The sequence below is a fragment of the Scedosporium apiospermum genome, assembly GCF_000732125.1.
Source record: "Scedosporium apiospermum strain IHEM 14462 chromosome Unknown SEQ_SAPIO_0143, whole genome shotgun sequence".
Taxonomy (NCBI): Eukaryota; Fungi; Ascomycota; class Sordariomycetes; order Microascales; family Microascaceae; genus Scedosporium; species Scedosporium apiospermum.
The window spans coordinates 1,166,590-1,192,457 of record NW_015971844.1 but is presented as its reverse complement, the minus strand read 5'-3'; the positions used below and the strand labels follow the sequence as shown (position 1 = coordinate 1,192,457).

Below are 25,868 nucleotides of genomic sequence, written 5' to 3'. Positions count from 1 at the left end.
CCCGTTTATAGAGCGAGATTATACGAGTACTCGTCCTCCATGTTCTGGCTTACCCATAGCACCGCGGAGCTAGTTTAGAAGGACAATGTCAGTAACTTCTCATCCCCGCAGAGACTGCAATAGCGGGAGAGGGGGGAAAGAGAGGAATAGAAGAATGGAAGAACCCTACCTCAGCCCGACCAACGCATTCGAAACAACATTTTCAATACCCATGCCCAAGGCAGGCATCTTCACATCCTTCACAACAAACTTGAGAACAAAGACAGTAACGCCGCCAGCCATACCGCCAGCGAGAGCAGCGAAGCCAATAAAGAGGACAACGCGGGCCTGCCACGCTACGCCCGAGGAACCAAAGCCGTTGTTCCAGTCGGAGCTGAGGCGCTGCTTCTCGACGCTGTTGATGATGAGCATGCCGAGGGTGGAGAAGATGAAGGGGAGCCAGTCGACGAAGGCTACGTGGACGTCTTCGGCGCCGTTTTTGGGCGACTTGGACCAGACGGCTGAGTCGAGCATGACGTAGAAGGCGAGGGAGAACTATTTGGGTTGGAGAGGTTAACTGTCTGCAACTAATCGTTTATGTGGAGGATGGACAAAATTGGAGGAGGGGAGCCTTACGAGGCCGCCTGCGGCGTAGACTCCGGCGTTGCGGGCCCAGATGCTGTTAAGCCATTCTGGCTTGCGGAATTTCCAGAGTCTTTCTTCCTCCATTGTGGTGATGCCTAGCGCCGGTTCGTTGATCGGAGTTGGTGGGGGTAGAGCTGGGTTCGTAGTACTACGGCGGGAGGAGACGGGTTGGGTGCACGTTATCCGGAATATCGGCCTTCGGTTTCGCAGTCGCTTGGGTACGAGGATATCTTACGTGCAATTCTTGGGGAGCTCGGCCGAGCCTATCATCAAGTTATCGGGGTGGTCGGTGTTTCGCTTAGTCGTTGAGATGACATGACGAAGCTCAAGGCTACGGCGGTCGCTACTGCCGCCTTGGCCATCCTGATCAAGCTTCGCTGCTCACGTAATGAAACGGATCCAAATCGTTAGAGGCTTTATGTCACGTGGGTTTCAACTGGCAGCCACTAGACTTCGACCGTCACAAGCCTGTGGATTCCTCGAATCCAGGTACCTTTGTACCTTCATCTGGGGAACTGGGACGGAGCAAGGTGTTTCCGCCGTCTCTCAAGCTACCGAGTAATAATAATAGCGGACGCTTTCAGGGATAGAGAACTCGAGGTTTCACTTGGGTAGCCCAGGAACCGGCGATGATTGACTGGGCTCACTATTCTGAAAACAACACTCCTTTTTGACCTATTTTTAGTTTCTGTTTTTCTCCCGACGATACCTAACAGTAATTTCAGAAGCAGCCACAGACCACTTGTCCCACCAATTGCATAGGGAGGATCATGCACCTCCCAAGTCTATTGACCCATCGGTAGCACAATAGTGAAGTATCGCATTCATGTTCCACCAACATGTCGAGGCGTTACGGTATGACAACAGGCCGTAACGGCGGCTACGGTTCCAACGGATACGGTGGAGGAGGAGGTAGTGGTGGGAGCGGAGGGGGAGGCGGCGGAGGAGGTTATGCCAGCAGCAGGCGCGACGACGACTACGATCCGTACGGAGATTCCTACGGCAGCGACAACAGATATGCGAACAACGGCCCACCGCCGCCGCCTGCGATAAGAACGAGATCACCACCACCAGTGCGAAACGGAGGCTACGCTCAAGCTCAAGCTCAGGCCTCTCGACAGCCATCTCGACAGCCATCTCGACCGAGGATGGGCGAGACGAATGCGGAACGACAGATCAACCAGGTTGTTGATGTCATCAAGGAGGAGTGGCCCGCCCTTTGCGAGGCCGAATGTATACCCGTGCAGCTTGCGCTGCAGCTGCTCGACAACAGCTCCGTCGGCCGCGCCCACGAGTATCGAAATTTCAAAAAGACGCACAAGTTCCTCCAAGAGTCGCTGAAGAATATCGTGAACGAGCACCATCAAGGTTTTAACAGCTCCATCGGCACGTTCCACAAGATCCAGGGAAGCATACAGGTGTCGCAGAAGAGGGTCCGCGCTCTCAAGGAGTCTCTGGCCTCGTCCAAGGCGAACCTCTGCCAGAGCGATCCGGAGCTCCAGAAGCTTTCCAAGACGTCGCAAAAATACGACGAATTGATTCAGCTTTTTGATGAGCTCGAGGAGCTTCGCCAGGTGCCGGACCAGTTGGAGGCTCGAATCTCCGAGAAGCGATTCCTGACGGCGGTCGAGGTGCTGCAGAATGCGCTCCGCAAGCTTCGGAGACCCGAGCTCGATGATATTGGGGCGCTGAGTGACCTGCGAAGCTATCTTGCGAATCAGGAGACGGCGCTGATGGATATTCTTGTGGAGGAGCTGCATGAGCACCTGTACCTCAAGTCCCCTTACTGTCAAGAGCGGTGGCAGAGCCTGGCTAAGAACCAAGGCACTACGCATGACTCGTGGGGCGATTCCGTGACGGTCGCGCCCTTCCATCAGCTCATGGAAGCTATTGACTTTGAGCAGACTGTGGCGGAAGACCCTGCCAGAAACCCCGAGTCCGATACTTTTTATTATATCGGTTTACTAGTAGAGGCACTGAACAAACTCGGTCGCCTCCAGAACGCCGTGGACACTTTGAAGCAGAGGCTGCCCGTTGAACTCTTTAATGTAGTCAACGAAACGATAAACGAGGTAGACCAGAGACATCCCAGCTCCTTGCGCGGCGGTTCCTCGAACAGCCATGGGCTGCACATCTACGGCAGCCGCGAGACAAAGATGAGAGCGGATGTGATTTACGATTTGCTCTGGACACTATACGGCAAATTCGAAGCGATTGCCGAGGGCCAGCGTGTCTTCCACGAATCTATCAAGGCACTCATTCGACGTGAAGGCGCGGGCAATAACAGTGCCCTGCTAGGTAGTTTCAAGGAACTCTGGAACCTTTACCAAAACGAGATCCGCTCATTACTGCACAACTACGTCACAACAGACGCAGATGTCTACGAGTTCAACTCGTCTGCTGATGTAGGAGCGGCGATTGGTGGAAAGAAGGACGGGAAGAAGGACTTGTTCAAGTTCTCCGAGGCCGATGTGAAATCGACGGAGATGACGACCGAGTTCGAGGCACTGGAGAACATCATCCAATCCGCAGTACCAGGCTTGACCAGCGGCGGGGGCCGGGGAGGAGATAAGAAAGCGTCGTTGATCGGTATCCGCTCATTCATGGACGGTGGTGGAAGCCGGAAGGAGAGCGAATCCAGCTACGAAAATCGGCAGACGGCCAAGACGTACAAGTCGCTTGTGGAGCCCAGCGTATTCAACATGAGCCTCCTCTTGCCGCCGACGTTGGTCTTCCTGCAGCGCCTGAAGAACATCGTACCGCCAGGCTCCGACTTAGCCACGAGCACGCTGACGTCGTTCCTGGATAACTTCCTGGTTAACGTCTTCCAGCCGCAGCTCGACGAGACGTTGGCCAAGCTGAGCGAGATAATCTTCGGCGAGCTGGATTCCTTCCTCCAAGACCAAGACTGGAGAAAGGTTGCCAAGAGACCGGTGCTCAAGGGCACGACGGCTTTCTTCACGGTCGTGACGGCGTTCTGCAAGATGCTCGCGACGATACCGCACGACCAGGCTCTGAGCACCTTGATCATAACGCAGATGATGCGGTACTACGAGCGCTGCCTTGCCTGGTATAAGAGCCTGGTCACGAAAGCGCAAGAGCAGCCCAGCGAGCAACATAGCATGCGCGCCTCGGCGAAGATGGCGCTGGAACAGAGCGCGATCAACGAAATCGTCAAGAAGATATGGGCCGGCGAGAAGTCCGACCCGGAGTTGTTGGAGCGGGAAATTCAGCTTCTCATGGAGCAGACGAGCGAGAACCCTTTCGAGCTGAGCGATATCATTCAAGATCGCGATACTATTTCGTCTTTGTGCCTGCTCTATACTAGCATGAAGTGGCTGTCCATCAAGATTGCGAGCCTGCGCCATATTACGAACCAGGATACAGACTCGTCGAGGCCTAACCTGCCACGGCAGTCTAATCGCAGGTGGACTCTGATGAATGATCCGGGCAAGGCTGCAGACGATCAAGGCCCGGTGCACTTGCCTATGACGCAAGAAACCGTAGTGTACGTTTTTTTTTTTTTTTTTTTTTTTTTTTTTTTTTTCTGTTGAAGCTTTCCTTCTCCTACCCCAGCATACTGACGAAGACATCAGGACTTTTGACGGAATTCTGTCATCGTACGAAGACCTTGCGCAAGCAGCGCTCCTTACGCTTCGCATGGAGTCCCGCTGCAAGATTATCTACTCTCTCCACATCGTCCTCTCCCCAGAGACGGCGCCGTACGTTCTCGACCAGGAGGTCCGGGAACCCGATCCGGAGATTCTAAGCCTCAATTCCGAATTGGTAGCTTCCGACGAGACTATCGTACGGTACCTCCGCGAGAAGGAAATATCTTTTATCCGCACGGGCCTAGGCCTTCTCGTCAACAGATACCTCGTGGGCAACGCGCGGATGGCATCGCCGATGAACTCCAACGGGTGCGGCCGCATGCAGCTCAACATCCTCGTCCTCCAGCAAAACCTCAAGAACATCGAGGACGGCGTGAATCTCTCCCGAACCTCCAACTACTTCGACCTCTTCGACAAGGGCCCCGACGCCATTGTCGCCAAGGCCAAGGAGGTTTCGGAGATTCAGCAAAAGATGGCGGCGGAGGAGGACGGGGCGGCGCCGGCCGGAGAAGTGTTTACGTATGATGAGCTCAAGGATTTGATGGAGCTCTGTTACAGCCAGCAGTTGAACGATCCTGAGAGGGGCGTGACGGCGGCGGCGAAGAGGGAGATGGCGGATAAGATGTTGAATTTGAGCGAGTTCTTGTGGCAGAGCTAGAGGATTTTTGCTGGTTTTTTTTTTTTTCCTTTCTTATTTTTATGTGTGTTTCATTCGGTATATAATGGGAAAAGGGGAAGGATGTGTTGGTAGGTCTAGCTGTCTGTCGCTACGATGTGTGGTCTTTTTTTATTTATGAGGGGATGCGCATTCGGGGCGAGCGGCCTTCTTCCGGATGTCTGTATGAGAGCTAAGATGGCGATGATACTATGTTGTGTATATCATACAATACCCTCCATGTTGAAGACGAACGGGTCTGGGTAGGGAGAGAATCTACAGGCGAGATTCATTACAGACTTGTGCGCGTGATGTGAGATATGTTGAAGTGTCCAACCCTTTCGTTTACAGTCTTGGGCCTTGGGGCAAGACCGAGCTGGTTGAGGAGAGTATGGATGAGAACTCCTTTCCGGCCCTGCAGAAGAATCCATATTTACCTTTGTATGTATCTACGTATTACAAGGTGTTGTTGGATTGTCGATCCCTCATTGCGACCGCTGCAAGGCTGAACTAGTGTTGATGGCGGGGCATTTCCAGCCTTGCAAAATTTCCAAAAATTATTATTTTTTTTTCTTGCAACTTTATTTTTTTTTTCTAATCGACTTTCTCCTCGACCAGACCAAATCACTACCAATTCCCAACCCACCAAAAAGAATTTTAATCAATTGCACTCGACTCTTTCTGGACATATCATAAGAAGGGGCTCACAATGGCTGCGGCCCAAGTAAAGGTCGTTTTTACGACCAAACACACAGACATCGAGCTCCCCGAAGAAAAAAGGCAACTAGTCGTTCCCTCAGGTTCGTTCGCACATCCTCTCCGCCTCTCTCTCTCAACTCCGCCAAGCGCTTTTCCTAACTCTATGATCTCTTCTATCAGACATTAAACGCTATGGCCTCTCCCAGATCCTCAACCACTCGGACATGCTCGCCACCTCCCACCCCATTCCCTTCGACTTCCTCATAAACGGATCCTTCCTCAAAGGCACGCTCGCCGAGCACCTCGAGCGCTCGGGAATCTCTCTCGAAGGCACCGTGACGCTCGACTACGTCCCTAGCCTCCTCCCGCCCTTTTACGAAAATAGCTTCCTGCACGAGGACTGGGTGTCTGACGTCGACGTGCTCTCTTCCACATCCCCGGCCGTCAAGGCGCTCCTGGCCAAGCAGGATGGTGAAGGGGAGTTCGATGTTGCGAGCGAGAGGTTATTGAGCGCTAGTTATGACAAGTTGCTGCGCGTGTGGGATCGCTCGGGCCAGATGCTCGCCGTTTCACCCGACGCCGCGAACGGAGGCCACAGGAGGCGCGTGAACACGGCCAAGTTCCTCTCGCCTACCAAGATCGTCTCAGCCGGCATCGAGGGCACGGTTCTGGTCTGGGAATACGCCGAAACCGCCGGAAGGGGAACCCTCAAGCCCGTGCTAGAACTCTGCGCACATGCCGACCAGATTAGGGACATTTCCGTTCACCACGCCAGCGGCAAGTTCCTCACCGCCTCGTCGGATGGCCGCGTCGGTCTCTGGACGGCCTCGCGCAAGGCTGCTCCTGCCTACGAAGCGCCCGAACAGACCTCGCGCTCCACGAAGCGCGTCAAGAGTTCTGTCAAGCTGCAGCAGCGCGGACCGCTCGCCATGGCGACGGTGTCGGACAAGCCTGTCACGGCGGCGATATTTCACCCTTCGGACGCGTCGGTGGCCTATGCTTCCTCCATGGACGGCTCCGTGCGCACCGTCGACCTTGCGACGCAGAAGATCGTGTCTTCGCTCACAACGATGCATCCCCTCCGCTGCCTCGCCGCGCTGACGAACTCGCCGCTGCTAGCTGCAGGAACCACGGCCAGGCACATCACGCTCATCGACCCTAGGCAGTCGGCGGCCACGACGTCCGTCATGACGTTGAGGGGACACCTCGGCTGGGTGGAGAGCGTGAGCGCGAGCCCGGAGAATGAATATAGTCTCGTGTCGGGCTCGTGGGATAGTACGTGTAAGATTTGGGATTTGAGGAGCGTGAGGGCGGGTACGAAGGAGGAAGGGGGCGGGAGGGTGTGTGACGAGGTGGTGTATACGATTCCGAGGGAGAGCATGAAGGATGCGAAGGTGAAACCTGATGGGAATGGGGGGAAGGTGTTGAGGGTAAGGTGGGATGCTAGTTGGGGGATTATATCAGGCGGTGAGGATCGTCAGGTGCAGATAAATAAGGTTGGCTGAAGAGGTCCGGCCGGGGACGTGAGATGATGGAGGTGAGAGGAGGGTGTATGAAGGTTGGGTCACAAAAGGAGGCTTGGATGTTGATTTAAGGAACTACAGTATTAGGAGAATTTATAGATGTCAAGAAACAGATACCCTGATCTACGTCTACCCGATCCGTAACAACGTCGAAGGCTATCTATACGAGACTAAAATCAAATACGGTCCTCGAGAGACAAAAGGCTTCAACGCCCTCGCTCTTGCTTTCAGCGGGGGAATATTCACTAATCCACATCTCAAGGCGCGGACAACGTTGAGTCTAGGCCGAGATGGAGAGCAACAAATAGGATTAACGGAAGAACACAAAAGGCATAAGCATTAAAAAGGTCCCAGGGCCTAAAAACGTCCTAAAAACCAACTTGTAATCGTACATGGCCAAATACTCCAATGAACCTGGATGCCAATATCCTCGAATAGAACAAACAAAAAAACAACACACACAACCAAATCTTCGACCCTGATCAACCCGTCTAAGGGGGGTTAAAGAATGCCCAGATCCACCTCCCCCCTCTTTGCCCGAAACTTTAAACAATATCCCACGCCAAATCATCGTGTCTCTATGATTTCCCGTGGTTTCCCTCGTCCCCATCCCCCAAAAGTTCCGGAAACAAAACAAGGCGAGTCATGAAAAGAAACTCCGTCAAGATGCCATGCCGAAAGGAGAAAAACCTGCTGAGCCAAGCAAGGTCGGTACTTTTTTCTTGCTGGCGAAAACTCGAAACTCCGTTGCTTAGAAACGAAAAAAGAAAGAGATATTTCCCTGTACTCCATCCAAATGAGAGCAGTGCGCCCCGGAAGAAAGAAAAGAAAATGAACAAGAAGAGAGAACGCAAAAACAGTAATAGAAAAAAACAAGACGAAAACTAGACAAAGGCCTAGACTCAACTTAGGCACAAACCCACTCGGCAAAGACACACCATCTCGCCGTGCGGTCCGCAAGGACCAAGCCCCGCCAGGTGCCCCTTTCCGAGCACTTGATGATCGTCTCCCACGTGCCACCGTCACTGACTTCCTCATCGCCAGCCGCGCGGGCACTGCCGACACCGACGCCTTTCTTATCATCCTTCCTCATGAGGCGAAGGATCTTCCCGCCGGGAGTCTGGATAGCCAGCTTGGCCGGTTTCTTGTTGCCGGGGTATCCCGAACTGGCCGTGCTGGGGTTGGAACCGCTGGCGCTCGATGCTGTCATGCTCAAAGCCGAGCTCGGTCGAGCGAAAGGAATAGGACTAACATTTCCGGGGTTCGACGACGGCGTGAGGACCGAGGCACCTGTCGAGCTTGGGTGCTGGCGGATGGCGAAGACGAATGTGTTATTGAGAGCGAGTCGCTGGCATTGTGGTTGGACGACGTAGATGTCATGCCTTTGAGCATGCGGCGTCGGGTGTCGCGTGACGAACTCGTAAGGCGGGTTCTCGCCCGTGTGGATGATGGGCAGGGCAAAGGCGAGCGGGTGAGGAATGTCCTTGATGCTATGCATCAGGCCCCTCTTGCCGGCATAGATCTTGAGGATACCCTGTCCTTCGTCGCCGGGAAGAAGCGCCTTGACGGCGTACCGCTTCACGCCATTGAACCACTCGGCCTGAGCCAATGCTCGCTTCTTGACAACCTCGCCGCTCTCGAATACGTCGCCATCCGGGTCTTGCGTAAAGGCCCGGACTTCCACCTCGGCTGCCACCTCAACGTCGGCGGGGACGTTGAAATTGATGTGAACCATTTCGAGATCCTCGATGCGGGTAAGGGATGAGTTGTAGTCGAACATCTGAAGGCCATTCCGGAAGAAAGGGGGGCAGGCACAGGGCAAGTTGAGCAAGATCTCGTGAGCCACTGGTGGAACAATGTGTTGCTGGCTGTGGTGCTCGGGTATGTGAGTCCAGCATATCTCCGTGGGTCGGGTCAAGAACCACCAAGAATCTGCGACGGAGCTGCCCACCGAAGAGTACGCTGCCCGTCGCGGGTTTGAGGGTGCAGCCAGCGAGCAGTCGAGTATCCTCCATTCCCCATCCACAACCACAGCATTCCACCAGTGATTCGACCTCGGCATAATCGACACCTCTGGGATTTCGCCAGGCGTCTTAAGATAACCCCGAACGACTTCACTCTGAATGCCAACTGCGGCACACATCTCCGTAACAAGGACCGCAATTTCTTTGGCACAGCCGCGGCCGGATTGAACGACACGCCTTGTGTCGACATCGCCTTCGAAGTCTTCTTCCCACAGGATCTTCTCTGACACATATGTGAAAATGGCCCGGAGGCGTTGTACATCGCTTCGATACGGCCGACAAACATAGGTCGTGGCAAGGGTGATCGCAGTTGTCGTGGGTGGCAGGTTAGCGACAAACCGTGTGTTCTTGTCGACCTGGCTGAGGTTGATTGCTTGGTAGTTGATGGGTTCATTCACAGGCATGCCATCAGCCCCTTCATCGCCATTGATGCTGTCGTAGAGTTCGTCTGCGGCATTGATGGACGGGTAATCCAGCATTTGCGCTCGCTCGCGTCGCTCAACCCGCTCGTGGCGGCTGAGCGAATTTGAACGGTTGACGTCCCGACGAACTTGAACCCAGTCCACAGCGTTGCCGAGCCCCATCTCTCTAGCGACATCTCCTTGACGGCTACCGCCAAGGTGTGGGGTGCTGCTCATGGCGGCTGCGTTGGATGCGAGGCCTGATGGCGTGGACTTGTTCAGCGGTGATGATTTTACCGCATCAATGTGACTACGACCACTGGCAACTCCAGTCTTTGCGGAGTCCAGAATCTTCTTGAAGATGCTCCTCTTCGGTGGCTTTGGCTGTACAAGTCCTCCAAGTCCGCCAACGTCGTCGTGGAAAGCGACCTGAGACTGCGGACGAGGTTGGTTGGAGGCATGGCTGCTATGATACGTGACACCGGTAAACGGTGTTTCGGGCCTATCGTCGTCGAGATCACGCATTCCCAAGGCACTTTGGGCACGCTGCATCCTCCTAGCATAGCTGCCGGCACTTGTAGCACTGATGGCGCCGGCTGATGAACCGCTCATGAGACTTCGGTCACTGTTCTGGGTCGTTGTTGTGACGGTACTGCGATTCCCCGACGAGGCGCTCGTCGAGTTCGTCTTAGTGGTGAAGGTGCGGCCAAGCGCCTCCCGGCCGACCTCGTAGGCTGATTTTCGGTGCCGTAGTTTCCGGTCAGGTATCACGGGGCCTGGGCCGTCCATGTCTAGTGCTGCCATCCCAATTGATGACTTGGGGCGGTCACGAGGCACGTTCTTAGGTGGCGGGATAGGTGGCGTGTCGACGTCTGGCCCGGATACGCTTGAGCTCTGACCATGAAGTTTCTGGAATCTCTTCTCCATCCGATCCACGTAGTTGTTCAAGTCTGGAAGCGGATGGTCCTTTTCGCCATATCCATTATGGTACGATGGATCTTGCGAAGATCCTCCACTCCAGGTCTCGTAACCTTCATCCGGGTGCGGGTATCCCATTGCCGTATGAGGCCGGCTTTGAGCTCGTTTTCGGGACTGGCGGGAAACCATGTCGAATGACTCGGGAGACCATGGATCTAATGGTGGCCCTTCTGACGTGTCTGTTCCTCTCGACATCCCCAGCGCGTCCAGCTGCTCAATGACACCGTCCATAGCTTCACGGAGTGGTGAAGGTGTCATATGGCTCCCAGCAGGTGACGGAGGACACGGTGATGCTGCACGAGGCGTGTGGTATTGATGCCGGCCATCGTGGTGTTGCTGGGTGTTTAGGTGGTGAGGTACACGAGGCTGATCATAGGAAGCATTGGAGCCATGACGAGAGATGTCGGGTTGGCGGTGGTCATAGGATACGTTGGAGCCGTGGCGAGAGAGGTCAGGTTGGCGATGGTCGTAAGATGCGTTAGAACCATGACGGGAGAGGTCAGGGTGAGGGTGATGGTCATAGGATGCGTTGGATCCATGCCTCGCAGGGGTCTGGTAGGGCTGGTGACGGCTATCAAAGGATGCGTTGGAGCCGTGACGGGGCATAGAGGGAGGCATTTGATTGTACGAGGCATTCGATCCTTGACGGGCGACATGACGGTGTGGAGGTGGCGCTGGAGGCGGCGGGGAGTCTGCCCTTCCAAAATCTTGAGAGTGGTGCGGTTGATGGTGATGGTGGTTGAAGGATGGGGCTGGCGATACGGCCCGGTCTGGGTATCCGCGGACGGGTGGAGGCATAGGTGAGACCGCTCTCGATGAATAACCTTGGGGTGGAGGAACTGGTGAAGGGCCCCGGGAATGAGAGTGATAGGCCTGTTGTGAATGGGGAGGCGGCGCGGGCGAAGCCGCACGTCGCAGATCATACGACGACTGAGAAGGGGGAATGGGCGATGCCGACCTCCCTATCCTGCTCTGTTGTTGCTGTGGCTGCTTCTGAGGTGAGTTGGAAGTGTCTCTTGATCGGACCGTCCCTGGGCGGTACTGTTCAGGCTGTTTCGCAGTTGTATAATGAGGCGCTTTCGCGTACGCCTCAAAAGGTTTCCTCCACGATTTCGTCTTTTGAGGAGCGCCTTTCGGGCTCGGGGTATTGCCTCCTGGTAACGGGCTTACAGAGCGGCTCGTGGGTCGAAAGTCATCGGGCAGGACTTGGACAAAGTTGGAGGGGAAGACGCCGACAGTCCTCCTGTCCCGGTAGAGTCTTCCGGTCCACCACGAACCATCTCCAGCATTAAGACATTCTATAAGGTCGCCTTCGATGAAACCGAGATCTCGTTTTGTCTATATGCCATGTTGGTTATGAAGTCAGTATCATGAACCTCTTTGACCTCGGTAGCTCAACACCCAACGTACCTCTCCTCCCCACGAGTATACAGCTCTACACCAGCACGGAAACCGAGCTGGCAGAGGCGGCGGTGTTAATGTCATGATGAACAGGCCGAATTGTGGATGGAAATGGATGAAGACGGGAACTCGAGCGCCCACGCGGGCGTGAGAAACAAAAATTGGCCCAGCACTGAGACAGCAACGGGTTCAGTGATCCTGGGAGCCTTCGGTTTTTTTTCGTTCTCTTCTTATCTTCTCGCCAGCCTCGGTGGTTCTGCGGTGCCGGGGATTTCTTAAAAACTCGGACTCGGAGCTCGATTTTTTTTTTTCTTTGGTGAAAGCTGCACGATCCCTCGTACAGCTAGGTGTCTTTCGTCGTGGTGTTGTGGTGTTTTCCGTCAAGGTTGCCCGAGCTTCGTGAGCTGGGGAAGTGGGAGAAGAGGCAAGGTTAAGGTAGTTTCACCCAAGCAACACCACCAAAAACAACACGGGGTCGTGCAATATAATCAAGGGTTCTGCTTTCCAGGGGAGAAAGATCAATCGTATGAAGCTTTTCTCCCACAACCTCGTATAATACTTGCCGAGGAATAGAGAAGTACGTATAATAGTCTCAGGCGTCAAGGGAAATAATATCGACAAGGTCGAATACGGGAAGGTCGAGACGGTGTGTCGTCGTGTGGATTCATGTCAATGTTCCTGGACTCGGGTTGGTTGATTTCTGGTGGAGATTCAGGTGGTGGCATCTGGCCAGGGGGGCAACAAAACAGAGGGGCCGTCGACGGGGCAACTGAGGATTGGCAAGCCACAAAATGCACATGTGGCTTAGCGCGCAAGGAAAATGCTCGTAAACTGCAAGTCCTTCGTCATCCATTTTGTAAACTTACAATACGTCCAATGTACCTTTATACCTCAGTCCCTGCAGCACAAGCTCACTGGATGGGGTACGAAGTACGAAGTACTTTGTAAATTTTGTCCATCTCAATTCATCGTCGCAACGGGAAACGGAAGAAGATCAGCGATGCGGGAACAGACTCGCGATGCCTAGGCTGAACAAGGTTAACAGAATGATTGAATGGCCCAAGTAAGTAATTGCCTCACAGACATTTCACCCGATTCAGTAGACGTCAGGCGTGGAAACCTCCCGATTGAGGCTTGAAGTGTCTACTTGATTGCGTATTGCCCGCGGCGATGAAGCCACCCAGTGGAGTCTTTCTTCTTATTACTCGTTCGTCATTGTACTTTGTCGTACTTGAAGAGAGTAAGTACCTTCGTACTCCGGCGCTGTTGCTCAGGGCAATCGTCGATTCTCTCTCTTCTCAGCTGCCTCCACGCCTTCTTCCCACACACACCCTCTCTGCCTCAAGTCCAAGTACAAAGTGCAGTCGCCAGGAATCTTGAGTTCGGACTTCGGACACCGCAACCCCCAGCATGATTACAATTCTCTCGTTTGCACTTTCAAACCGACGCCTCGGGTCGCTATCGCTAGCACTGCCGCCGTGGTTGAAGCTTCAATCTTCCGATCCCAAAGCACACGCCATACATTGGTCCGATTCCGCCCGGACCGTTCGAACGATGCTGTCTCCGGTTTACTTCGTAAAAATTCCATCGTACTAACACATTGCACGGCTCGTCTTGGATCCAAGGCCAAGACTTATCGTTCCTTATCGTCCTCGCGATGTGGACGCAAGCGCTGCACTGGTAATTACCCTCTCCCGGCACTGCAGATGCTAGAGCATTCAATCATACCACATCTGCGGTTCAACTCGGCAACTGCCAGGGAACTACAACCCTATTCGCAGTGCAGTGGGCGAGTAGGGTCCAGTAGCGTCATGCCTGTAATACTTCACAGCGCCATTCGCAGCCATTTGATCCTGCGTTAGTCTCCATTTAAGCTAGTGCGCTGCAAGTCTCCAGTCGGCAACCCGCCTCAGATGGCCTCAGCTGACCTGAAAAGCAAAATTGAGAGACTGACTTTTTCGACGCCGGTGTTCAGACCCGGAAATGCCATCGAGATTACACTAACTTTTGTCGTCTTGTTCTTCGTTTTTCATGTCTCTGCCCCAGAAACCGGTTGGGCGCAGATCTGACTCGCCGATGACAGTCCTAAAGAGGTGTTGTCTGCTTTGACTTGTCGTACTAGAATGGGCATTAGCATGAAAAAGCTATCCCAAAGCGGATAAAAGTAAACAAAGCAACCAGCGACCCTGCAACTCTACAGCCCGGACAACCACGTCAATCCGCACTTCCCTTGTGTACTAGTACAAAAGATCACAAAGAATATCTGCTACTTTGCCCTGTCTTGGTACCTTTGCGACAGGCCCCCCAGCGCCACGGCTTATTTCTTAGGACAGTTGCTCTGGTTTAGCCCCTGGACGCTTTGAAGCTAATCCCTGGTCTGCACCCTAAATAGCCTAGATACCTGCCCCAGAAGTTTGGCTGTCCTGGACAACCTGTGGAGCCAAGAGACCAATTGACCCTAGTTTGATTAAAATGTACGCCGTATAAGCCGAGTGTAGATGCCCAGATCCACGTTCAGACTCTCAGTCTATCAAACACACACCCCCCCCACTTCTTCCCTACTTTATACATACCTCTTGCATACCCGTCGCCTCCGTCACACCATGGGTGCAAAGGCAAATGGATCAATCAGTGGATTAGTCTGTTAGTTGCACGCCATGGGAACCGTTCTGGAACCTGGGCACCCTAAATATTAACAAGTTGGACCCTCCATCTTCTTGGGATAATCTATCTCCTTCCTCCTCCCCAACTTGCATCTGCAGACGTCTCCCAGCGTCCTAGTCTCGTTGAACGGTGGATGTTAGCCTGTTTCGAGACCTCTTTCATTGCCTTCATACTACACACCTTCCTTCTTGTCATCTTGTAGAACTGACTCGGTTTCAACAACAATCGCGTCGCCTGGTTTACGTCGAGCCGTCCCTCTCTTTCTGTTGTTTACCTCGACTTCAACATTACTTCATACTCTCCCCGCATCGATAACCGAACCCGCAAACAGACGAATAGACCATCCGAAAGCAAGCAGTATTACATCCTTTCGCAATTAGGCAACATGGCCGACGACGGTGTTGCCGAAAGTTACCAGGTCCTGGAGGAGCTTGGCCGTAAGTCCCCCGCCCAGTTCTGTACTGATAACGCGGCTTGTTGGCTTCGATCGAGCCTGAGACTTCATCGCGGTTGCTAACCACCCGTGCTACTTTAGGTGGAAGCTTCGGTGTTGTGTACAAGGGCATTGACAAGGCCACGGGCGAAACCGTCGCCATCAAACACGTAAGTGCTTCTTCCCGTTCCATACAAGACACCGATCGCCGTTCGATGCCAACTCGGCTTGAGTCTGGGACTGACATCACGTCTTTCGTAGATTGACCTCGAAACGAGCGACGATGACATCCAAGAAATCCAAGGCGAGATCTCCGTGCTCAGCACCTGCTCGAGCTCGTTCGTTACGCAATACAAGGGATGCTTCCTCCGCGGTCACAAGCTTTGGATCATCATGGAATATTTAGGTGGCGGTTCTTGTCTAGACCTGGTATGTGTAACATTCTCTGTCCATTCTCTTCACCCACTAGTTGGGTGTTGCGTATTTGCGACGAGCTTAACTAACCACCGCATGGCGCAGTTGAAACCCGGAAACTTCCCCGAATCCCACATCGCCATCGTCTGCCGAGAACTCCTCCGCGGCCTCGACTACCTGCATGCAGAAGGCAAGATTCACCGCGACATCAAGGCTGCCAATGTCTTGCTCTCCGACACGGGCAAGGTCAAGCTGGCCGACTTCGGTGTAGCCGCCCAGCTCACCAACATCAAGTCTCAGCGCAACACTTTTGTCGGAACCCCCTTCTGGATGGCCCCCGAGGTCATCCAGCAAGACGGCTACAGCTTCAAGGCCGACATCTGGTCTCTGGCCATCACAGCCATGGAGATGGCCAACGGCGAACCTCCCCTTTCACACATTCACCCCATGAAAGTCCTTTTCCATATCCCCAAGAACGAACCTCCCCGACTACAGGGCAACTTTAGCAAGGAGTTCAAGGACTTCATCGCTCAGTGCCTCGTCAAAGACCCCGAGCGCCGACCCACCGCCAAGGAGCTCCTTCGCCACCGCTTCATCCGATCCGCCGGCAAGGTCGAAGCCCTCCAGGAGCTCATCGCTCGCAGGCAATCATGGGACGCCAACCAGACCCGAAAGTTGCACCCCGTCTTCTATCAGGAGACCCTGCAGAACATTTCGCCCAAGGATGAAGCCGACGAGTGGACCTTCGATACCGTCAAGTCCGTGGCCCCCAAACGCCCCACCATCATCCGCTCTCGCAAGCCGTCATCGATTTTCGCTGCCGAAGATGCTATGCGCAGGCTGGAGCTCGAGAACGATCCCCTGCGACCTTCTACGCCAGTGGGAACTGTTCGTAGGTCCACGGTGAGGCGCCAGCCATCCATCATGACCGCCAACGAGTCATACAACAGTTCGGCTGGTAACACTGGCTCTCTTCGCCGCAAGCCGTCGGCGGCCTACGCGCAAAGCCAAACCGGTTCCGTCAGACGTGTCGCCTCGTCGGCCCAGAGAACCCCCGGTAACCCCTCGCCGCGGATCGCAGTGGCTAAGCGCCCCCTGCAGCCTGACATGTCGTTCGGCAACTCTGGCTCGACCATGCGGCTCTTCCGCCGAGTACCTTCTGACGGTTCGACGTCTGGCCAGGTCGGCGATTCGTCCGACGGTGCAGTTTTCAATGAAAACCACCCCCCTCATCACCCAGCCCCCGTCGAGGCTTCTAGCAAGGAAGCACTACTTGGTCGCCGCCTTTTCGCCAAGGCCGTCGACCCCACTCTGTCCGAGCTGCACGCCCAGACATCAGCCATGGCTAAGCGCGAGGCCTTGGCCAAGCTCTCCGACGCATTTTCTCTCCTCGACACCGTCGACCCCGAGGGAGCTTACCACCTCCTCCAGAACCTAGTCACCGCCGTGTCCCAGGACAACAAGCTCAACGCCGCGTTCCTCAGCCAGGCGGCCATGAAGGGCGCTTCGGCGAATACACCCCAGGGCACCGTTATCATTAAGAGCGCGTCGACGCCTGCCCCGCCCAACAGCCCCACGAAGCTGGTCCTGAGCCAGGCCAATCCCCATCTGAGGAGCCACCGCCGTCGACAGACCGAGATCACCCACGACTTCGTCGACAGGGACGAGAAGGCCGCTCTTGAGGCCAAGTATCCCGGCAACGAGCCCCAACCTGGCATGGAGCATTGCAGACAGCTTTCTGATGTTCTTTATGGACGTTGGCTTGAGGGTCTGCGTCTCCGCTGGCCTGCGGTTTAAACAACAAGAAAATTAGGAAGATGGAATGAGAAAAAGGATAGCAGTTAACCTACCTTGGGTTGGCTGTATTCCTTTTTTTTTTTTGTGTTCGAATTTCGCATTTTCCGCATCATCGTCAGATGGCTTTCTTTTATGGGAAGCATCTAACGATACAAAACAAAAGCATTGTGAGAATATCCTGTACGATGGAATTGCATAGACGAGCGCCTTTGCATTTGGCCCTTCAACGGAAGGATATCATGGATGCTCATGTCCTCCACACCCGACGAAGGGTCGGAACCACAAAAAGAAAAAGAGTACGAGGACGAAAAGCATTGATTTCGATATGCATACACACATTTTTTCCCCGCATGCGCGTCATAGAGCATACGAAGGCGCAACGCACACATCAACACTTAATAATTCGCATCGGAAGGGAGAAGAGGAGAGCAAAACACATTACACATATCAGACTTGACGAGTGTCATGGCGTTAAGGCTCGAGTGAGTGCGGAGAGTCTTTTCATTTTTTTTTCGATCCAGTCTGCATAGCTGGTGATGTATGATGGCATGTTTGATTTTGACGATTGTTTCCCATGACATTGGTATTTTGCGCGGCGTTTGCATTGTTTGAGTTCTCGGGGCACAACAGGCGTTTTGTCGGTTTATTCTTTCCTTCTTTCATCTCGGTTCAGGTTTCAGACATATGGATGTTGGAACTTGGCCTTTCTTTCATATGGATGGATACTCTTAGAGGGAGCATCTTGAACAAGTGGAGGAGACATAAGAGAGGGAACTGAGTTGGGTTTGATATCGGAGGGAATCCAGGGTTGGCATGTCTGATTTATTGTGTTGGTAGATAGATACCGTTAATTACCGCCCCGAATAGACAGAACATCATCGGGAAACTTTCTGTGTGTTGTCCAAAACCTGTGACGCTTTCCATTCGTAAGGTTCTTCCCAAGTCCAAGAATGAGATAGCTCCCCATTGCCCAGACTCCTAGATAATGGTGATGTGTGTACATAGAAAGCTATGATGACGGCTGCTGCTGCGCCTGCTCCTGCGCCTGCTCCTGCGCCTGCTGTTGCGGCTGTCCCGGCTGGCCAGGATTCTTCATCGCGTCACTATTCCGCCACGATATAAACTCCTCTGTAAGAACCTCTCCATGACCGTGCTCGGCTACTTTAAACACTTCAATATCATGACCCCCGGCCTGTCTCCTAATCCTCCAAACACCATCACCCCTAATCACACCTTTCAGCCCTAGAAGGAGACCGCCGGCAATTAGCAAAAGTGTTAGAGACGAAAAAAAGGCTACGGGCCCTAAAGGTGTATATATATATATATATATATATATAAAGGGGGGCAACACTCACACTCCAAAAACTCCACAGCAAAATCCACACAAACATCCGCATCCCAATCCCTCGGACTCACGCCCGGCAAATCCGCCGTATACATCTCCTTCACCCTCACCAACCTGCCGTCGTGGCTGCGGAAGCCGATGACGACGCGAGACACGCCGATGAGGTAGGACTGGATCCAGAAGCGCATGGCTTTGTTGTTGAAGAAGGAGAGGTCGCGGTCGGATTGGATGTCGGCGGAGGTTTTGAGCTCGACCCAGTCGGTTGGGTGGGAGGGGTCGGTTGGTTTGGAGCCCCAGACTGGCGAGGAAAGGGTCAAAAGAACGAAGAGGTGGAAAACAAAGAAGGGGTAACTTACGGGCATCAATTTCACCGGCTAGACAGAGTCTCGTCCGGCCAAGATGCATGGTTACGATGGAGCAGTATTGAGCTTTGTTGCTCACCGTTGATTCGGGCCGGGATTCGATTTCCGTGCGCGTCGATTCGCCCCAGGGCCGGGGGAGGGTGGTGAGGGTTTCGAACTTGTATCCTATGTGTTTCCGGCGAGTGGTGAGCTTCATGTTTTATCCTCAGCCCATCGAAGATGGAATATATAACTATACCCCAAAATGTCATCTGCTCGGGAGTGAATCTTCCCCGCCGTCTCTGCTGGGACTGTCTCCTCTTGCTCTCCATCTTGAATTCGTGGTTTTCTTCGATAAAACTGGCCCACTCATTAGGAGACGCTACCTACCATCTTCGCATACCAAACGTGCTCAAGACATGGGCCCGATAGCAAAAGAGACTCACAGACAATTCTTCATCATGATTAGAGCGTCAGTATTATTCACAAATAGTCAAGAGGAAAGGCTGGCATAGGATCTTGATTCGTACTTGAAACACAGTGGCATTCATCTCGAATCTGCTCACACCTCGTCAGTTGGCATTCCCCAAGCATCAAGAAGACAACATACCCGTCACGGTACTCAAAAGGACAGCTCAGTATCTGTCCACCCCTCTTGTTAGTTTATAACATCCCCATCTCCCTAATATATCTCGAGAGAAGAGAGAATCCAAACCTTGGTCATCATCCCCCGCCACGTCACAAGGTGCGCATCAATCCTCCTCCCCTCCTTCTTCTCATAATCCACAATCGACCTCAGCAAGCCAACAAGATGCTCTGGTTGCGAATCATCATGCTTGTCAAATCTCTCGAAGCCCGCCGAGAGGTCGGCCCCGATATCCATCGGGTTGTGGTAGTACCATCTTAGCCCAGAGGCGTCTTGTTTGAACTCGTGGTTGTCGTCGTAGGAGAAGCAGGTAAACTCCTGTTCGTCCCCTCTCCCCCGTTAGCTACAGCTTGATGCTACACGGATGATGGGTATCAAAAGGGAGGCAGCCGATATTCCCGCCCAAGACTCACCGTTGGCCTCGTAACCAACCCCCGACCCCCTCCAGGTCGATATCCACCGCTCCGTATGGGAAATCTCGCTGCCATGATGGTCGTCGTCTCCACGCCTCTTGACCTTGCCTCACAGCCTCGATATATGTCAGTCACCCTTTCGTAAATTCGGTCACCCCCGCCGTCTTTAACCTGGTCCGCCCAAGACTCGATCAACACCTTCTCAATACGGCAATCGGAGAACTAGTCTATTCCCCCTCCTTGGCGTTTTTAAAAAAAGCTTCAATGTACCTTAGACGCACTCAAGTTGTTGGACACAACATTGCGACTTGAACAATCAAGGAGGTCTCTGGTATCACGTGCAACACTTGCATCTCACCACAGGTCCAAGTCACATTCGTTCGATGATTGAACCATCATTTTGCAGGCTTGATTTCTCGCCTCACTGCACGCTCCAATGCACCGCTACATAAAATCTCTCTTTAGTTTTATTATTTACTTACTACGCATTGTTGAGAAGAAATGGCCATTTGGAATCTTGAATTTCAGCCCCAACTTCCCAAACTCTTAATTCCGGAACTTGGCCCCAACTCTCTTCAGTCCAGTTCCAGCACTTCGTCCTTCCGACCTATCGGCATCTGGCTCGCTGTCACTCCTCATTCTATAACATGCTGCAAATATAGCTTCTGGGCCATTTAACTTATTTAGCTGGTGTCTATCGGTTCAAGAAGACGGGCGAGATATGACGTAGGACCCTCCGGCTAACGGCGGTTGACCTGGATTAGCACACAAAACATTGGAAGGTAATATGTCAAGAGCACTCGCATTGAAGAAATATTAGATGCCTCTGCTCTTTAAAAACCTTCCATTCAGCTTAATTCTTTAATGGTACATTAATTATGCACAGGTGTTCAATGTTCTAATCGCGGTTCCCCCCCGTAAATGTAATCCCCAAAACGGGGCGCTGTAAAATATAAAATGTACAATGCCCGCTTTAAACCAAGGGACATAAAGCCAGGAGGCGGTCGTTACACCCAACACACAAAATCCCTGATTTAGCTAGGCTCCTGATCCGTGGGCTGCCGGTAACAGCAGGCACAGTCAGCTTAAGTTCCTGCAAGACTAGACGGAAGGCCGTTGCCATTGCCACTACAGACAGCCCTTCATCCTAGTTCTTAGCCGACTTGTCTGCCATCTAGAGACCAGCTGTCCCTTGGTTCTCCTAACTGGGCGAGAAAAGCGGATGGAGAAGAATGAAAGGAAAATTGGGAAAAAAAAAAAAGGAATGGGAAAAAAAGAAGACGATCGAAAAGTAATTCGAGTCGAATGCTGAAAATTAAGGCGGGGATTTTGCTTCCCCTTCGTATATCGACGATGGATGCTTTGTCACACCTCAAGTGCCACATATTCCCAGCCCCTAGTCCATGAATGCAATAATGGTATGGTGTTTAGAACACAAGGGGACCGCGGCGCTGTGAAACCCCAGCAGGTCGAAAGGGAGAAAGAGAAGTGGAATGGCGAGAAATCAGAAAGCAACTGCTCAAGACGCCTGGAACACCGATTGTCTTATGCTTCGAACTTGTCCTCCTTCCGTTAACAACCACACTCGGCCACCTCGAAGGAAAACCCGTAGTCCTCATAGTCGTCATAAAAAAGTTCGTTTGGTGTTTGTTGTAAAAAGAGGCAATAAATGACGAACTCGCGTCGCTGCCCATTATGACGGCTGTCAAATCTCAATCGTCCTCATCGCACCGTCGTTGACATCAGGTAGCTTTCCGTTGAGTTTGGCTCCAGGAGCCTCGTTTTCCTTGCCCTTGCCTTGGGCGCTATCACCATTCTTCGGGTCGGTCGCTTTCGTCGACGGATCGTCTTCACTAGGTCGGGGTGTGTCGACTTCAACGAGCTTGGGCGGCTTTAGATCTGTTGTTACGATGGGCGCTAGGGACTCCTCGTTGACTCGCGCTAGGGGGCTAGACTTCCCGTAGGCGCCGGGCTTCGGGCTCGTTAAGGGAGAGTGGCTACTGAGCCGCTGCATCGACCTGCCACGCTGGGCAGCGTTCGGATCCGTGGGGCTTGCGTAGGGAGAGCTCGTGGGCGATCCGGGGGCTGTCGGACTACCACGACCCGGTGCCATCGATTTCCGCTTTGCCGCTACGGCCGCCGCGCGGCGACCATGTTTCTGATCCATCCTCCACCGCAAAATCTCGAAGTACGATGGCTCTACGCGGGCTTGCTTGAACTCCTTCAGCTTCAACTCGTTGGTGTCCTCGTCAACGAACCACCTGCCACTGCTCATATCGTCTGCGACGACGGCGAGGAAAGCAGCCCAGGAGCGGGCCACAACGTACTTGGTGTCGTAATCGCGACCGAAGAGGATGACTTGACCCCAGTTACCGGCAGGGCCAGGAGCAAGGTCCACGGCGATATTGTTGCCACCCCAGTCACGAACTAGGGGAATCCAGGCAGGGTGGGCATAAGTTTTCTGGATGGCATTGGGCGGAATCGAAGACTGCCTAGCCATGAGATCCTGCCGCCATGATCCCGAGTTCCTGGGAGAGCTGTGGGAGCGGGAAGAGGAGGCCTCGTTGCTGCTGCTGCTCGCGCCGTTGACTGTAGGCTTCGCGGGAATGGGCGATCTCAAGGCGGCGGCATCGTCCAGGATTTCCGACGTGACCTTTCGCCAATTCTCCCATTCCTGAACAATTTCTTCACAGTCTAGCAACATTGAGCTGAATATGATACCTGTTGGCATGCCCAAGCGTTCCTGTCCATCATGGACCATCAGTGACTCTCTGACATCTTGAGGAAGTGAGCAGTCCAGTATGTGCTCGAGCTCGTTGAGGTCGTTTTGTGTGGCACCTTCTCCTAGCTGATCGAAGAGTTCGGGATAGTTGTCTTCGGCCCAGGCGTCGATTCGTCTCCACGTATGAGTTACGGGCGGCGGAGGAGGGAGTCCGTCCTGGAATGACTGCATCTGCACATCTCCGGCAGCCTGCCCCTGGACTTCAAAGCCATCATTGCTTTGGCTGAGGCGTTGGGCGCTAGACGATCGTAGACCAGGTGAATAATGCCCAGAGGAGGTATTGGTCGGCGTGTAGGGAGAGATTGGGGCGTTGAAATCGGAGCTTCTCGTGCCATCGTCGCGATAGGGTGCGTTGATATCGGCGCGGGATTCGGAGGCCGTGGCCACTGAGGTCAGCATGCCATTCCTTCCCTCTAGAGGAACATGGCGACCAGTGCGGTATGGGGAGTCAAAAGTCGAGTCTAATACGCAGATATAAGTGAGTTTCTTTAATTAGAAACAAACCGTTGAAAGGCAAAAAGGGGCAGATGGCTACTCACGTCTGTCATTACTGGTCATTGTATGCCAGAATGACCGCAAAGCGGCACCGAATCTATGAAGCGAAGGGCAGATTAGCGTCAAGACCGCCGAGGTTTAGCGCCTCCAAGATCCATCCATTCAGGGGTTGACCCACGATGCCATCGTTAAGGTAATTTGGCCGTTTTCGCAAGGCAGTTAAGGAGGAAGGAAAAGAAAAAAAAAATTAAAATCTGTCTAGCGGTGCGTGGAACTGTTCGGAATTGTCGAAGTGCGACGCTTGTCTCTATAGGATCAAGCGTAGTTGTAGACGGGAGAGGAAGGAGTGCTGTCGTCAAGCGAATGTGTCGAATGAATCAGACGGGAGGAGATCCTTGTGCTTGGCAAAGAGAGTAGGAAGCAGTCCCGCCGGTTCGGTGGCTCCCTTATCACTTTATCCAGGAAAACCTCCGGAAGAGAGAAACGAGCGTAATTCCACTAGGGGTCCCGAGGAAATGGAATAATTTGCGGCAAGTTTGTCAAGGAGAAATCGACGGGTGATGCGTGCAGAATTTGAAAAATGGTCAAGAGAAGAGAGTTAGAGTCCGAACATTACGTGTAGGAGTCGTATCGGAGGAACACGTCGCGAGAGTGTTTGGTAGGTGCTTGCTGCCCTGCTGCAAATCGGGATCTTCGCGTTTGTGATTTTCTTTTTCTCTTCCTTTCTTCTTTTCTTTTTTCCCCACCTCTTGCGGAATGAATTTAGTTTCCCTTTGGTCCTTTTGGCCTTCGGACGTGGGCGGGTCTGTCCGCGACTGTTGGCAGTGTATTATGCAGGGGCGCGTCGTCGATAGTCACGCACAATGACAAAGTGGAAGGAGTCAAGGCGGTTGTTGGCTTCGGGAAGGGAAAGTGCAGAGAAGGACACGAAACGCCAGTATTCCTTCGCACTTGGAGAAGGAAAGGAAAAGAGAAGAAGAGGAGAGAAGAGAACGAGATAAACTTATGAACGAGTGAACGAGTGAATCGGGAATGAGGAATAGGGGGGCTTGAACAAGACTGGAACTGGACACCGGAGGGTTCAAGACAAGAGAAATTCTGAGCCACAAGAGAGATCAAATGGTTTAATATTTTATTGATACAGGAAAGTAGTTTTATGTCTCGCGGAGAAAGCAGCAAAGGGCATCGGCTTCAAAACTGGGCCCTGCACAAACAAAATGAGGTAACTTCTACTTCGTACCTCCCATCGGGAAATGCAGCCAAGGAGACATTTGGAAGGAGTGCGGAAGGGCCAGGACTGGGTAGTACCGAATACCTGTAATTAATCTCAGATTTGATATCTCCTGGTTCAACATTTCAACATGCAACAGACAACGACAAAAGCTCTCTCTCCAAGTACTCTCAAAGCGGTCGTGTCCTCAATATTCTTCGTGCTTCATACTCCATTGCTATCGACGAGCCTCCAGAGAGTATTGTTGGAGTCAGATCAACCAATGTCTCCCCTTGTTTGGCGAGACGATACTCCCAAAGAGACATGGTACTCGGCAAAGAAAGACGTAGGCAAGAGACTGAGGACGCCGGTTTGGAGAGCTACCATCTTGACTAGTTCCATTGGTATTCTCCGAGCGAGGAATTCAGCCAGTCGGTCTCGCCTGACACAACTTGATACTATGCACTTGAACTCAACTTGGACAAGGAGGAAGAGGGAGGGTGGTGGTATTTTGGGAGTGCTCACCAATGAGAGAGCCGCAACCCTCTGTAAATTAAGGGGCGCAAACCCACTAGACTAAAGTACTGTACCTAAGTAGTGTCCAATTGCGGTGTGCACTACACTCCAGCCAGGTAATTCGTACCAAGTACGAAGTACTCAAGAGTCAAGAACCTGCAGTGTGGCGGGCTGCCCTGATTGTGGGAGTGTCGCAACCAACATCCTCGACAGCAGTGTGGTTTTGGATGAAGTGACCCACTGACAGGACACATTCTCCACTGCAGCGCGAGGCGCCACCAAGTCGAGGTCTTCCCCCTTTTGTATTAGAGTTTTGAGGTCTCCAGCTGAATCAGATCCTACACTACCTTTGTACTCCACGCTGGCAACAGGAACCGATCTGCTTTGCATCCGCACGCATGATCGCTCTGCCACCTTCTCGACTCGTAACCACGGTGCGCTTGTGCATACGAAGCAGTTTACTTCGTAAACTACTTGGACGCTGCATGCAACGTTCTACGCGCGATACACGTCCCTGAACGTAAATGCGATCAAATGACAGAGCCAAGTTGTCATCATGTGCAGTCGTCAAGGTCAACCTGGACGTGAGATTCATTCCTTGATTGTCCAGAAATGACGAAACCCCCTGGATTTCGTACTTGCATTCTAACTCTGTCTTCGAGGTCCGGGGTAATAAAAGCGTATCTTTACCCACGAGGCCACGCGGAAGTGAGTGGCTAAAATGCTTTGCGATACATCTTGTCTACCTGTGTACACAGGTACGTCAAACATCAATTGGGTTTTCGGGTGTTGATCACGTGTGTATCCTCCTTCCCACCTGCGCCGAGAGACGAAGGACGGAGCTCTCCCATGGGCTCCCCAAGCTGAGGGTCACTGGATGAACTCTACCATCAATG

General features: G+C 53.0%; 6 protein-coding genes and 1 pseudogene across 6 annotated transcripts; 3 read left to right on the top strand and 4 right to left on the bottom strand.

Annotated features, from left to right (window-relative positions):
* Window positions 1-5: 5 nt before the first annotated feature.
* Window positions 6-708, bottom strand: SAPIO_CDS9623 (uncharacterized protein; the record flags this gene model as incomplete). Its single annotated transcript, XM_016790969.1, has 3 exons — window positions 6-69; window positions 170-534; window positions 616-708. The coding sequence occupies 3 exons, from the start codon at window positions 706-708 to the stop codon at window positions 6-8; spliced, it is 522 nt and encodes a 173-aa protein (XP_016639479.1).
* A 231-nt stretch (window positions 709-939) lies between these two features.
* On the top strand, window positions 940-4,893 carry SAPIO_CDS9622 (putative exocyst complex component sec8; the record flags this gene model as incomplete). The annotated part of the gene is made up of 3 exons (XM_016790968.1): window positions 940-1,009; window positions 1,492-4,132; window positions 4,221-4,893. 3 exons carry the CDS (start codon window positions 940-942, stop codon window positions 4,891-4,893), a joined length of 3,384 nt encoding a protein of 1,127 aa, XP_016639478.1.
* A 706-nt stretch (window positions 4,894-5,599) lies between these two features.
* Window positions 5,600-7,094, top strand: SAPIO_CDS9621 (Ribosome biogenesis protein ytm1; the record flags this gene model as incomplete). The annotated part of the gene is made up of 2 exons (XM_016790967.1): window positions 5,600-5,690; window positions 5,770-7,094. 2 exons carry the CDS (start codon window positions 5,600-5,602, stop codon window positions 7,092-7,094), a joined length of 1,416 nt encoding a protein of 471 aa, XP_016639477.1.
* A 925-nt stretch (window positions 7,095-8,019) lies between these two features.
* Window positions 8,020-12,000, bottom strand: SAPIO_CDS9620 (Variant SH3 domain-containing protein; the record flags this gene model as incomplete). The annotated part of the gene is made up of 2 exons (XM_016790966.1): window positions 8,020-11,853; window positions 11,926-12,000. 2 exons carry the CDS (start codon window positions 11,998-12,000, stop codon window positions 8,020-8,022), a joined length of 3,909 nt encoding a protein of 1,302 aa, XP_016639476.1.
* Window positions 12,001-14,965: 2,965 nt separating this feature from the next.
* SAPIO_CDS9619 (Uncharacterized protein) lies at window positions 14,966-17,224 on the top strand (the record flags this gene model as incomplete). Its single annotated transcript, XM_016790965.1, has 4 exons — window positions 14,966-15,017; window positions 15,116-15,183; window positions 15,275-15,442; window positions 15,533-17,224. 4 exons carry the CDS (start codon window positions 14,966-14,968, stop codon window positions 17,222-17,224), a joined length of 1,980 nt encoding a protein of 659 aa, XP_016639475.1.
* Window positions 17,225-18,233: 1,009 nt separating this feature from the next.
* SAPIO_CDS9618 lies at window positions 18,234-20,044 on the bottom strand (annotated as a pseudogene; the record flags this gene model as incomplete).
* Window positions 20,045-21,674: 1,630 nt separating this feature from the next.
* Window positions 21,675-23,432, bottom strand: SAPIO_CDS9617 (Glucan synthesis regulatory protein; the record flags this gene model as incomplete). The annotated part of the gene is made up of 3 exons (XM_016790964.1): window positions 21,675-23,212; window positions 23,291-23,343; window positions 23,425-23,432. 3 exons carry the CDS (start codon window positions 23,430-23,432, stop codon window positions 21,675-21,677), a joined length of 1,599 nt encoding a protein of 532 aa, XP_016639474.1.
* Between the last annotated feature and the right edge of the window lie 2,436 nt (window positions 23,433-25,868).